The following is a 14,218-nucleotide window of genomic DNA, read 5'->3' as shown; positions in this document are numbered from 1 at the left end:
TGTATAAAAGACACTTGTTCACACACTCAATCAATCAGACTCCAACCTCTCCACTATGGGCAAGACCAAAGAGCTGTCTAAGGATACTAGGGACAAAATTGTAGACCTGCACAAGGCTGGGATGGGCTACAGGACAATAGGCAAACAGCTGTTGGCGCAGTTATTAGAAAATGGAAGAAATTCAAGATGACTGTCAATCTCCTTTGGACTGGTATTCCATGCAAGATCTCGCCTCGTGGAGTGTCAATGATCCTGAGAAAGGTGAGGGATCAGCCTAGAACTACACGGGAGGACCTGGTCAATGACCTGAAGAGAGCTGGGACCACAATCTCAATGGTTACCATTAGTAACACACTACACCGTCATGGATTAAAATCCTGCAGCGTGCGCAAGGTCCCCCTGCTCAAGCCAACACATGTTCAGGCCCGTCTGAAGTTTGCCAAAGACCATCTGGATGATCCAGAAGAGGCATGGGAGAGGGTCATGTGGTCAGATGAGACCAAAATAGAACTTTTTGGTATAAACTCCACTCGCCGTGTTTGGAGGAAGAAGGATGAGTACAATCCCAAGAGCACCATCCCAACCGTGAAGCATGGGGGTGGAAACATCATGCTTTGGGGGTGCTTTTCTGCAAAGGGGACAGGACGACTGCACCGTATTGAGGGGAGAATGGATGGGACCATGTATCGTGAGATTTTGGGCAACAACCTCCTTCCCTCAGTAAGAGCATTGAAGATGGGTCGTGGCTGGGTCTTCCAGCATGACAATGACCCCAAACACACAGCAAGGGCAACTAAGGAGTGGCTCCGTAAGAAGCATTTCAAGGTCCTGGAGTGGCCTAGCCAGTCTCCAGACCTGAACCCAATAGAAAATCTATGGAGGGAGATGAAACTCCATGTTGCCCAGCGACAGCCCCAAAACCTGAAAGATCTGGAGAAGACCTGGAGAAGTGGGTCAAAATCCCTGCTGCAGTGTGTGCAAACCTGGTCAAGAACTACAGGAAACGTCTGACCTCTGTAATTGTAAACAAAGGTTTCTGTACCAAATATTAAGTTCTATTTTTCTATTGTATCAAATACTTCATGTAATAAAATGGAAATTAATTATTCAAATCATACAATGTGATTTTCTTTTTTTTTTTTTTTTTTTTTTTTTTTATATATATTCTGTCTCTCACAGTTGAGGTGTACCTATGATGAAAAATGCCGATCTCTCCATTCTTTGTAAGTGGGAAAACTTGAAAAACCGGCAGTGTATCAAATACTTATTTGCCCCACTGTATGTTTGATGACCAACATACACCTTTTCTGTGAACTTGAGTTCGGCTCTAACACAATACTGTTTCCTAATATTCCTTTAATCATAATATGATAAAAGGAAAGTCACCATTCACTTACACCTTTCCTCCATACAATAAAAGTGAATGGTGACCCAGACTAAACATCTCCTTTTGTGTTTCAGAGAAGAAAAAGGGGGGAAAAATAAAGGTTTAAAACAACATGTTGGTGATTAAATGTCAATTCTCAATTTGGGATGAGCTATACCTTTAAGATAAGAGGAAATCCTCATGTAAAGATGAATTTTCTTTAATTTATTTTTTTTACCCGGCAGGAGGCGCAAGGGGTACCTCGAGGAAAATGATTGGAGGATTTAAAGGTAGGTTCTGTGTGGCCATAGCAACGGCTTTACCTGCGACCTGAATGAAGACCCGAGAATAGATCGACTGCTCTATATTTACTGACAGGGAACTCCTTGTCTTTTGGCGTGAATGTGTTTCGTGAGTCTTCCATCTGAGATATTTTGTTCCTTGGAGCCTTTCCAGGAATCGACAGTTAGATTGTAGCCTTGCTTGCTTACAAAGCGACCCAAATCAATTAATCAACTTTTCTTTTTGATCATAAAAGTTAATCATTTACGTTTTACGGTTGCATATGCACAACCCATTTATTGAATACATGACTCTACACGTCTCATATGGAGGTTTCGAACACAGCTCCACCGTGGGGTGTTTTGTCATACTTATTCCTTCACTTGTATTTTTGAGAGAGTGTTTCTGTATTTTTCTCAACGCCCAGCTCTGCTTGAGGTCAGAATTTGGCCCTGAACCCCTTACTACAGCCCCGGCGATAACTTGTCTTCACCCACTTCCTAAATCTCGCACGCTCTCTTTAAAGGGGCGGGGCTTACTGTCTCATGCTGCTCCAGGATTGGTCGATTCCGACGCCCATCAGGTCTTGACGTTCTGGCTCGCTCTCGAACTCTGACCGCGCCCCCGAGGCTCAGCGGCTCGCGCGGCGGAGGAGGAGAGAGTGCGCGCCTCGTGAGGAGGCACCAACGGTCTGTTCTCACAGGAAAAAAACGACAATATTTCAGCTCATACATGGCGAAATTTGTTTTAGTCGACGTCCAGACACATATCCACTCCGGACCGCGGCTCTGACAACGACAGGCGACGCGAATATCTGCAGCTCTCAGAGGTTGGAGTTTACCGAGGGTTTTCGTAGCAGTTTCGTGTTTGGAGGCGCGCGAGTGCCGGTGTCGTCGTCTCCGTTTCGTGCTTTTCGGTGACCGCTGACACTTGTCCCTGTTTCCGAAGACCAGAAGGCCTGTTTTGTCTCCCTCCAGTCCGGTTCACCCGGTGTCCCTGTCAGCGCCGGGCCGCCTGCACACTCACCCCGGCGCGGCCTCGCTCCTTCTCGAGCCCCGGCGACAACACAGCCACCTCCCCGGTAGAGCCCGTTACCCACACTCCTCTAAAACACCTGCTGTGTTTACAACGATCAACAAAACGGAATCCTTGGAGAAAAACTGAGAAGAGAGACGGGACCCGTGCGCCGGTGCTATCATACTATCAGACGGAGCTGTCATACTATCAGCAGTTCTCCGAATTTACATAACGTTATATTAAGTTTATTCTTTCACAGGACTGGCTTGTTCTCTCGTGCATATCCGTTATTAAGGTATTAGACAACAAAACGTCGCATTTAGAAATTAAACACGCTTTGTGCATAGGCAAGGCCTCGTCTGCTAACTCGGATAGCTGCGTCGCTAACTCTCAGCCTGGGTTTAATCAGCTTCTAATCATATTAACGGCACTTTTTGACTCCTATCCATCGCTTTCTTTGTACCATACGACAGAATAGAGTAGCGATTTTAATTGGAAGTCACTGGCTCAACGCACAGTACAGGATCCTTGCCAAGAGATCTGTTGAGCAGGAGGAGGAAACAGCGCTGTCAGCCTTTATAATCTACTACTCGGCCTGATTAATTCCCACCTTGGGAAACAAACACCGAGGAATCTTATGTGTTGGGCTGGTTTCAGCTGACCTTTGCTACCAAAATTAACTAAGTCCCTCGCGAGATTTCTTGCGCTGCAACCCCGCTGCATGCACTGATACGGGAAAGACTTGATTTATATTTTTGTACCATAGTTCAGGAGCCATTTAGAACAGGGTCAGATATCTGCACAAACCTCCTACTACTGTTTAGACATGAGTATTGAGATTCCAGTCGGTCTGACGGAGCTGCTTCAAGGCTACACCGTGGAGGTGTTGCGCCAGCGGCCGCCGGACCTGGTGGAGTTCGCCGTGCAGTATTTCACCCGCCTGCGGGACACCAGGAGCCAGGACGGGTCCGGGGCCGCCGCCAAACCCGGGGGGAAGGGAGTGATGTTTGATGGAGAGCCGATGCAGACCGAGTCGAACGGCGACGAGGATGACGAGGACGATGACTCAGATTTTGAGCGTGAGTGCCTCTTTATTAAATGCGCTTTATTACACCGCCTGTAAAAGAGATGATATTGCTGTTTGCGTTTGTTTTAGTGGATAGTGTGTTTGCACGGCTAACAAGTGTCAGGTTTCTTTTGTGATGGGTAACGTGTGGAATAGCCTCATCTAGGCTGTTTCCATGGCACTCGCTCGAGCTCTCATCCATGCGCTTGATTGACAGAGTGACAAGTGGCATCCCCAGTTACCCGCGATGCATGCAGAATTAAGAAGGGCTAGACTGCACGCTTAATGGATTTGCATTAATATTGATGCACTTTCGTTTTTTAATAGAGACTGATTGTGATGTGTGTGTGTGTGATCGGGCTGGCGATGTTAGCCCAGTCGTGCTGTATCAATTGCTTGTATGAATGGATGCAGGCTGGCCATTGAGAATGCTAACAAGGATTTTTCATAATGGAGAGAGGTGCGCTCGCGCACATCAAAGCAGTGCCTCTTTCCTTTCATGTAGAGCAGAGCGAGCAGCTGCGCTTGAAACCAAGCTGCTTTCACTGGTAGACATGTCTTAAGTCAGCAGTTGTGAATTTAACCATTGAGAGAATTCTGGGCCCTGGAAAACATTTAGGAAGATGTGTGGAAGTGTATACAGGGATTATAACGCCTTCCCAAATTGCTTAATCATATTTCATCAAGCCGCATATGCAAGGCCTGCATGTGACTGAGTGGATTATGGCTTGTTTACAATGATTGTTTTTAATATTTAATTATGTAATTGTTTTTACATCCTTTTGCTAAATAGAATGGGGAAGTCTGTGCCTATCTGTGTGCTAAATCTGATTTTAGATCATTTAGATTATGTGCACTTTCAGTGATTCCAGCAGGTACATCAATCTCTTCTCACGTTCTAATATGCATACTTCAAAAAGCAGTATTAGACTGTCTGAATAAGCAACAGTAAGTACATTTATATGCACAGCTTTGTCCAAGTATACATGACACAGTTTAAAATCAAATGTTCAATGGATTTGGTTGGACTAAAGCATTTACGTGCAATTTTAAGAAGACAAATGCATCTATTAGGCAAACAGTGCTGAGTGAAACACTGCATCCACTGATATTCTGAGATGTACAGCCAGTTTCATTTTCATATGAGTGGCTCAATTTCTAGTGCAAGTGTAGTTACCAAGAAAGTTGTTGTTATTTGACAACACCCAAGAAGATTATTTTCACAGTTGTTGTTCATCATTGGCCATTGGACATCTGGATGAAGGGACAGTGCCAAAATGGCAGGTGTGCTATATTTGAGAATGTTTTCATATTTCATTTATGTATTTATACAGTCCATTTGAATCGGACCCAACTTTATGCACATCCTGCAGGACACCCCTTCCATTTAACATAATTTATTGGACTCTCCCGGTTTTAATGCAAGTAAAAAATAAAAAACTTCTTTATGAAGTACACTCAGGGATTTGTTTAGTAAGGTTTTTACCAGAAAAGATTTTAGATTTTTAAAAATCATATCAAATATAATTTTATCTGCTGTATTTTTGTGTTTGTTTGGTTTTATTTTGTGTTTGTAACTCTTGTACTATTCCAACTCAGCTTTTGCCATGATGAGAGCCTTAGATGCTAAAAAGAAATAACTACTAGGCCTACTACTCATGTAAATCAGTGAATTTGCTCGTCAGCATATCCAATCAGTATACTAGGCTTGGACTGAACAGCATGCAGAAGAGAATGGAGGAAAAGAGGGCAGGATGGGTTTTGCGTGAGAGATGTGCTCCACATTTGAGCTTCAGTGTACTAAGGAATCCAAAGCATGCTGGGGCACGGTTGAAGCATTAAGGACCATCCCACCGTGATCCTTCTTTCTTTGCAAGTCATGCTCTGCTGTCAAGAAAACATCTGCACATCATCACTATTGGCCTGGCAATGTATCACGCAGGAAGTTTGGATAAATTTGAGTTGCTTTTCCAGGCTTGCATTAGGGATGTGCGCTACGACTAATTTGACTGTCATTTAAACGGAAGTTTTGTATCCGACTAGTCTAAAAGCTAGAAACCCCCAAAAAATGGCAAAAGAAAAAAAAATGTGCGTGTCTATATAACAGCCTACACTTGAAATACTTAAATCTTTGAATCACACTGTCAAATCACTCAATGAATTCTGCTAAAAATAGGTCACGATTATGCCATATGCTTGCCTCGCGTTATCATCATTTAATATTAGGCAGTAGTTAAACAGAAAAAAAGAGAGCATACACTCAACATAAACCAGTGCATAGCTTATTTATTCAGATCGGTTGGAGCAATGCAGAAATGGAAAAATCAATCAATAGACTGACAGAATTCTTCATTTTCATATAAAGTTAGCCAACATATTAAAACAAAAGTAAAAAAAAAAATAGGAACGTTTATCAAGGAATAGCATTAAAACGGCTTTTAAAAATGTACTTCATGTTGGCTATATTGTCTAAAAACAAAAGAATGCTAGTTTTACTTACTCAGACAATGCGCATTTGTTCAGTGAATTTAACATGTTAACGAGGTCTGGCGAAAGACTGGACTAGACGATTCTGCACTTGAAAAAACAAAAAAAAACAAATCGCTCGGCAGGAACTGAAGTCACAGGCAAGCAAGCAGACAGTTTCGAAAAGAGCCTGGAAATCCCGCAGCACCACCGAAGTGGGTCTTCATTTAGAAGAATAGATCGCGCGGATGGGATCACGGATGAAAGATTGACATTACTGGCTTTGACTAGCCTCCAAGCTAACGCATGCGTGCCTGTATTGAATAAGATTACGCATTGCTCCAGTAGAGTTATTGTAACTTAATTTGACATTACACAGTTTACACAACTTTTCCATCTCCTTCTAATTAAAAAAACCCACACCTTGCTGGTCTTTCGCGTGGTCATTTTGAGCTCGCCGCAACTGACATGAAGAAAACGCAGGTCTGAGGTAAAAATGTATTTTCTGCCCAGATACGCTTTTAAAAATATTTATATATTTAAATATTTCGATATGTATTCTTTTTCAAAAGTTTTATTTTAACTTATTTAAAATGTTTTAAATTGTAACGTTAAAATGATGGTAATTTGAATTATAAAATCGTGTTTTTTTTTGTTTTTTTTCTCTCGTGTAATCGACTATTGTTTTCAGTGTCGACTAGTAGGAGCTGTACCGTCTAGTCGACTAGACCCGCACATCCCTAGCTTGCATATGCAAGTATTTTTGCTTTCTTTGCGAATTTAGATGCATGATTGGGTGAAGAGTAGCATCGAAGAATTGCTGTAAGTAGTTTCAGATGTTCTGCTAACTTCCGCCAGACTTAAAACTGAATTAGAACGCCAACACTCTTCAACCACATGGCCTGTCTACAAAACCCCAAAACTGAATGCCTAAAATTATTGACAAGCAGCAAGCATTTCTGATTGCCTCATAGTTGTTACAGACAATTTATGTCTGATATCTCTAAAAATAATAATAATAATAATAAATTAAATTAAAACGTAAATGTGTACAATTTAGTTACTATTAGAAAAGATCTATTGAAAATTAAAGTGAAGTGAATTGGAGTATAATTAATGTGTAAAGTACAAGTGCATAGCTTGTGTGTTTTATGTCCTCTGTGTGGAGAAGAGGGTACTCTTTGCTTTAAGCAGGATAAATAGAGTGGAACAGAGCAGTCTGCTGTTTTATGGACTTAGAGTCTCTACTCACACAACGCAGCCACCTGCAGATACTACAAATAACCTGTTTGTGCTCCTCACCACTGCTGGGTTGCCTGTTGTTGTTGTGATTTGTTAAGATACAAGCTGTAATATTGTTATTGCATAATCTGAATCTCATTAGTGAGTGTGAACCTTTTTCACATTACAGGAATATACAGAACTAAATCTTGAAAAAGGGAACTGTAATTTTTTCAGCCAGTTAGCATGACGTCACAACCATAGCTCAGAAGGTTTTTTGACCTTTACTGAGTCAAAACCATGTTTTTGCGGTTTGTCAAGAATTAACTAACAATAAAGCAGCTAAATAATTTGTGTTAAAAATGCTACCATTAAAGTAACATTAAGATTGTTGCACTATATTTCGGTGCGTGACACATACATACGCAAATTTATATACCTAAAGAAATATAGTGCAACTAAAATGATATAATCCAGTGAATCAAAACAAGACCAACCAGTTAAGTCACCTATTTTACTACTTAAATCTATATCAAGTAGCTACATGAGTATGCAAGTACTTAACTGGTTGGACTTGTTTTGATTCACTGTATTTTTTTGCTGTTCACTGATTTCACTATAAGAATGTGAAAAATTATCTTAAGAGCACTTGTACTCTTGTACATTTTTCACACTCAGTCTTGATCTTTATTTAGATTACAGAAAGAAAAAATTGAATAATACCTGTTTTTGTCTTTATTACAGGACCTGTCACATATTAGTAATGCCCATGCTTTTTGTCTTTCAGAGTGCTTCAGTACCAGTTTGTTTTGTCGGTGTATGTATTGGTTGCGTGCTTTGTATGCCTGGGTGTGTCTATACGTGTTATTCTTTATGTTTGAGGTTTCGGTAACAATCTGGGCCCGTATTCATGAAAAATCTTAGTGCTAACAGTTGCTCCTAGTAACAAAATTCTAAGAAAATTCTTAGAAATGTGGGTGTTTCCTCTTACGATTAAAGAAAAGATCCTAGTAAAAAAAAAAGTAATTCAGAAAGTAGGGATGTGCGGGTCTAGTCGACTAAACGGTACAGCTCCTACTAGTCGACACTGAAAACAATAGTCGATTACACGAGAGACAAAAAACATGATGATTTTATCATTCAAATTACCATAATTTTAACGGTACACTTAAAACATTTTAAATAACAAGTTAAAATAAAACTTTTGAAAAAGAATACATATCAAAATATTTAAATGTATAAATATTTTTAAAAGCGTATCTTGGCAGAAACTACATTTTTACCTCAGACCTCTCATGTGTTTTCTTCATGTCAGTTGCGGCGAGCTCAAAATGACCACACGAAAGACCAGGAAGGTGTAGGATTTTTTTTAATTAGAAGGAGATGGAAAAGTTGTGTAAACTGTAATGTCAAATTAAGTTACAATAACTACTGGAGCGATGCGTAATCTTATTCAATACAGGCACGCATGCGTTAGCTTGGAGGCTAGTCAAAGCCAGCAAATGTCAATCTTTCATCCGTGATCCCATCCTCGTGATCTATTCTTCTAAATGAAGACCCACTTCGGTGGTGCTGCAGGATTTCCAGGCTCTTTTCGAAACTGTCTGCTTGCTTGTAGTCATCTCTCTGCGTGCCTGTGACTTCAGTTCCTGCCGAGCGAATTTTTTTTTTCTTTTTTTTTTTTCTTTCAAGTGCAGAATCGTCTAGTCCAGTCTTTCGCCAGACCTCGTTAACATTTTAAATTCACTGAACAAATGCGCATTGTCTGAGTAAGTAAAACTAGCATTCTTTTGTTTTTAGACAATATAGCCAACATGAAGTACATTTTTAAAAGCCGTTTTAATGCTATTCCTTGATAAACGTTCCTATTTATTTATTTATTTTTTTTTTTTTTTATATGTTGGCTAACTTTATATGAAAATGAAGAATTCTGTCAGTCTATTGATTTTCCATTTCTGCATTGCTACAGCCGATCTGAATAAATAAGCTATGCACTGGTTTATGTTGAGTGTATGCTCTTTCTTTTTTTCTGTTTAACGACCGCCTAATATTAAATGATAATGCGAGGCAAGCATATGGCATAATCATGACCTATTTTTAGCAGAATTCATCCCTATCAGAAAGCATCTTAACCCTTAAAAGAGGTCTTAAGGTCCAAAATTGTTAGGAGTACGGACGAGGACTTTTAAGGGGCTTAAGAGTTTCTTTAGCAGTGGAGAAAATGGATGAAACATGAAGAGGGAGAAGAAATGCGTTGCACACAATGCTTGACAGTGAGTTTATAAGACACTACACATTAGATCGTGCAGGGATCATGTTTGTGACCGATCTTATTAGAGACATGCTAACATCTCCGACACCGAGCAGAAATGCCGTAGCGCCAGAAATGGACGTAATCACTACATTAACATATTTGGCAACTGGAAAAATGCAACTATGCAGCAGTGATGATTTGGGTCTGTTACAGCACTTATTAGGCTATGTCTCTGTTCATTTCCTATAAAACACGGTAAGTATGACAGCATGGTAAATAAAAAATAAAGAATATATATATATATACATATAAAATGTGTGTGTTTGTGTGTGTGTGTGAGAGAGAGAAAGAGCGAGAGGAAAAATTACGCCTGTAATTTCAAAGTGAAGGCTTATAATATACCCTACTCTTAAAAGCGCTCTATTTCCTTCTTGACAACCAACCAATCACAGTCTTCAAAAGACTGTGTCATTCCTAGCAACGGGGTCTGCCCCGCCTCCTCACTAAGATAAAAGTTTTTGTCTTTTCCTTGCTCAGAGTTGCTCTCAGATTGGCCCTGAATCACTCTTAAGCTAAGACTCCTAGTTAGGAATTTTTAAGCTAAAATAGGAGCTCTCTGAGAGGATTCTTAGAATCTTTATTAATACGGGCCCTGGACTTTAGCACTTCCTCTTTATATATCTATCAGCAAGAGGGTGACGGACTACCCTGGCCCTGTTTATTCTTCCCACCCTGGTCATTGATTTCAGTGGCAGCATATAGTGTGGTTGTAAGAGCTTATGAAGTGTTATCTCAGTAGCCGGTCATAGACTTCAGGCCATTACATTATTTCTGCACTTTGAGTACTTCACTGGTTGAAAATAAGTTAAGATGGAATTATATTGCTTTAAGAGATCAGACTGCTACATTACACTTATGGCATAATCCACCCGTCCTTAGAGCAGTGCACCAAAGCTGTTCCTTCTCAAGGCATCATGGGTAATGACAAAGGTTAAGCAGGATGTGGAAACCCTGCATATTATTGTCATTGTTGCTACACTATTTTAGTCTCCAATTAAATCTAATATTTAATGTCCTCTCTTTTTCCCACTCAGCAGAGAGGGAAGCATTGTTCTGATCCCCTGTTTTTGTATGACTCTAATAGACAACACCACACACACGTTTTCTTTGTTAGATGTTTGCAGGTCAGTCTGATTAGTGGTGGTGGCTCAAGGAGAGGAGGTCATTGGGACAGGTGTGTAACCAACCGGAGGACTCCAATGTGAAGTGTACACTTTGATTGGACGTGCTTCGACCTTCAGCTAGCACCACATAATACCGTATCAGCCAATCAGAGAGGAGTTGAAAGAACAGACAGTGACCTTGTCCACTCAGGGTGCAGATTAAGCAGACGGATGGCCTTGTCTAATCAGAGCCAGTGCTGACCTTGCCTCTAATGTTCATATCATGCACACAAAAACACACTTTTGCAGATTAGTTTGTAGCACTGAATGCTCATATATGCTTTTGTAAAGTTTACAGAAAGTGAAAGAAATGGTTAAATTTGAGTAAATAACTCTTGAGTAAATCTCTGTTGATCCCTGTATTGTATGTCATTCATGCGCTCTCACTCCAAGTAACCCTCTGGCTGCCAGTAAGGGATTAAATCCACAGGCACACAGCTAGACAGATCCACACTATCGACACTGCCTTATAAGGGCTAAAGGGAGAGAGAGGGAGAAATGGAGCACTGCAGAAAGATAGACAGTTTTTAGAGAGTGCAGGGAAAAGAGGGTTATGGAGACATCAAGATTGATTGTTTACAACAGGAAGGGGAGAGAGAGAAAATACAGCCAGCTCTGTAGCATGTTGGGATTTTGATTTTGTTATCCAAAACCACCTCAAACCCCTGATGAGCAAGAAATATTCATGAAAACACATTGCCTCAAACAAGGTGTTTTGTTGAGTTATAAACTGGGGTGCTTGAATTGGTATGGTAACGTTACGTAGTGTAGTATGTTTTGTGCTTTTGCAAATGTTTATGAATTAGAGCAATTAATTTGAGATTGTAGTATTGATTGGTAAGTGTGCCCAAATTTTGTGGGCTCTGAAATGTACCAACTTTTTTGTAGTTTTTAAATATTTTATTCTAAATTTTTTTGTAAGTATTGTGTGAAATATTTGCAATACAATGAAGTAAATATTAATTTGTTATTATTACTAATTTATTTTTATATTCATAATAATGTTTTTTCAAAAAATGTTTAGAAAAAGTAAATAAATGTTAATGTCATTTACACTACTGTTTAAAAGCTTGGGGTGAGTTTTTTTTTTTAAGGAAATTAATGCTTCTATTAGTCAAGGATGCATGAAAATCGATAATTGAACACTGACACCGAATACATTCATGATGTTACATATGATTCATCAAAAAAATCATTAAAAAAATGTAGCATGGTTTCCACAAAAATATTAAGCAGCCAACTGTTTTCAACATTGATAATACAGAATGCCAAATCAGCATTTTAGAATGAGATCATGCGACACTGTTGACTGGACTTTACTGTAAATTGCTGAAAATTCAGCTTTTTACCATCACGGAAATAAATATAAAATACATTCAAATAATAATAAAAAAAAGTTTTAAAACTATTTTTGATCAAACAAATGCAGGGACTGCTTTCAAAAATCATTAAAAAAACTTACACACCTTAATCTTTTCAACAGAGTGTACATCTTGTTTGATATTATTAAATTGCATTTAGTTTATTGTTTTGGCCATGTTGTTCTCTAGATATTGTTATAAACATTTATAGAAAACCTATAATGGTTGACTGGTTTGAGGACCTGTATGCATATTAGTATATGTGTGTGGCTATTAGCATTTTAGTATGGTTGTTTATGCATGTTGTGTGAGAGAAAGCATGCAAGTGTTTGTAGTTTAGATGCTGACTCTCACATAAGTGATTTTAGCCGTACCATCACAGAGATCACACACACACACATTCTGTTTACTTTTAAAATTACTAGTCTCTCTCTCTTCCTCTGGCTAATATTTGCCACCAGTGAGAGAGAATGATAAGGCTTTGGGTGCATGAGGATATCTAGAAAGACATGGAGAGAGATAAGAAGACAGACAGAACAACACTTAAGTTTTGCAATTCTTTGCAACATTCTTTGCAGTGGTGTTTGTAGTTACTGTTGCTCATACTTAAAAGTGATTTGAACAAACTCTTAAAGTTAAACTATTAAACTCTGGCATGTTTGTACTTTGGACGTAAATGCTGACTGAAAGACTAAACAAGGGCAAAAAGTCCCATTGACTTAAATTGAAGGAGGGACTTCAAATCATAGTAAGCCTAAATTATTAACCATTAAAGCATGAATATTGATGTTATGTGTTAGCTGGGTTACTCTTTAAGGCAAATTACATGCTAAAAGTTTTTTTTTTTTTTTTATTATTATTGAAAACATTCTTTTTAATGTTTTAAAAAAGTATCTTATGCTCACCAAACTTTTGATCAAAATACAGTAAAAACAGTGAATCGTGAAATATTACAATAAAAAAAAAAAAAACTATTTTAATGTAATTTATTCCTGTGATGGCAAAGCTGAATTTTCAGCAGGCATCATTCCAGGTTTCAGAAATCATTCTAAAGGCTGGAATACACTACATGAATTTTGCACCGATTTTCCCCTGATTTACAGTTTGGATAAGTCGACACTACTTGCTGAAAATCAGAGCCAGTCTGTAGAGTTGAGTCATGTGGTGTTACTGGTGTATAATGGTCACAGACTTTTTTTTTTTTTTTAATTTTAGGGTCAGACTATGAATCTGTCCAGTTGTCGAATATCAAACATGTTTGATTTTTTTTCAGCCAAACATATTGCTTTCATTTGTCATGTGTCTTCCAGAAAAAATGTGCACTTAATTTTCAGTTAGTTGTGATCGGAGAGGCCTTTAAAGTCTGGTATTGGTGAAGGCCAGTTTTTCTTGGAGTATTTGCAAAGTGTATGATGCCTAGCATTTTCAAATCTTTTCAGATTTTAGAAGTGGTGTGGTGTATTCTAGCATTAACATGGTGATCTGGTGATCAAGGAACATTCTTATTAATGTTGAAATCAGTTGTGCGCATTGGAAATCATTTAAGGATTCTTTGAATAGAAAGTTCAAAAGAATATAATTTACAGAACAGATCATTTAAAACAATGCTAAGCCATTGTTGTCAAAAAAAAGAGAAGTGGATGCATGTATCTTTCTCTTTTGAAGCCATATGTACTCTATATTTGTGAGCTTGAAAATGTGGCAAGTTTAAAAAATGCAACTGCAAACAAAATATGAGAAGCATGGTGGAAGGAAAGATTTTCAGTAAATGTCTTCAATTACATGTCTGTTCCCCACACATGGCTATCACATGACTTCAGGAGACTTAGACAAGTTATGTGGCCTTCTATGATATTCTAATTCAGCTTTTTTTGTCCCTTTTGTGTGTATGTGTATGTGAAAAAATACGGGCTCAAACTGACATGAGGGCGAGAAAAAGATGACACAACTTTGGTTTCCATG

At 39.0% G+C, this 14,218-nt stretch overlaps 1 protein-coding gene across 1 annotated transcript in view; it reads left to right on the top strand.

Moving 5' to 3' along the window:
- Window positions 1-2,262: 2,262 nt before the first annotated feature.
- Window positions 2,263-14,218, top strand: part of LOC306849472 (cAMP-dependent protein kinase type II-alpha regulatory subunit-like) — a 26,643-nt gene continuing 14,687 nt past the window's right edge. Inside the window, exon 1 of the mRNA XM_079384517.1 lies at window positions 2,263-3,744. Within this exon, the coding sequence (XP_079240643.1) occupies window positions 3,492-3,744 (253 nt within the window). The 5' untranslated portion in view covers window positions 2,263-3,491. The remainder of the gene's footprint in view (window positions 3,745-14,218) is intronic.

The sequence above is a fragment of the Barbus barbus genome, assembly GCF_936440315.1.
Source record: "Barbus barbus genome assembly, chromosome: 29".
Classification (NCBI taxonomy): domain Eukaryota; kingdom Metazoa; phylum Chordata; class Actinopteri; order Cypriniformes; family Cyprinidae; genus Barbus; species Barbus barbus.
Note: the sequence above shows the minus strand (reverse complement) of the source record. Positions and strands in the feature narration are given on the sequence as shown.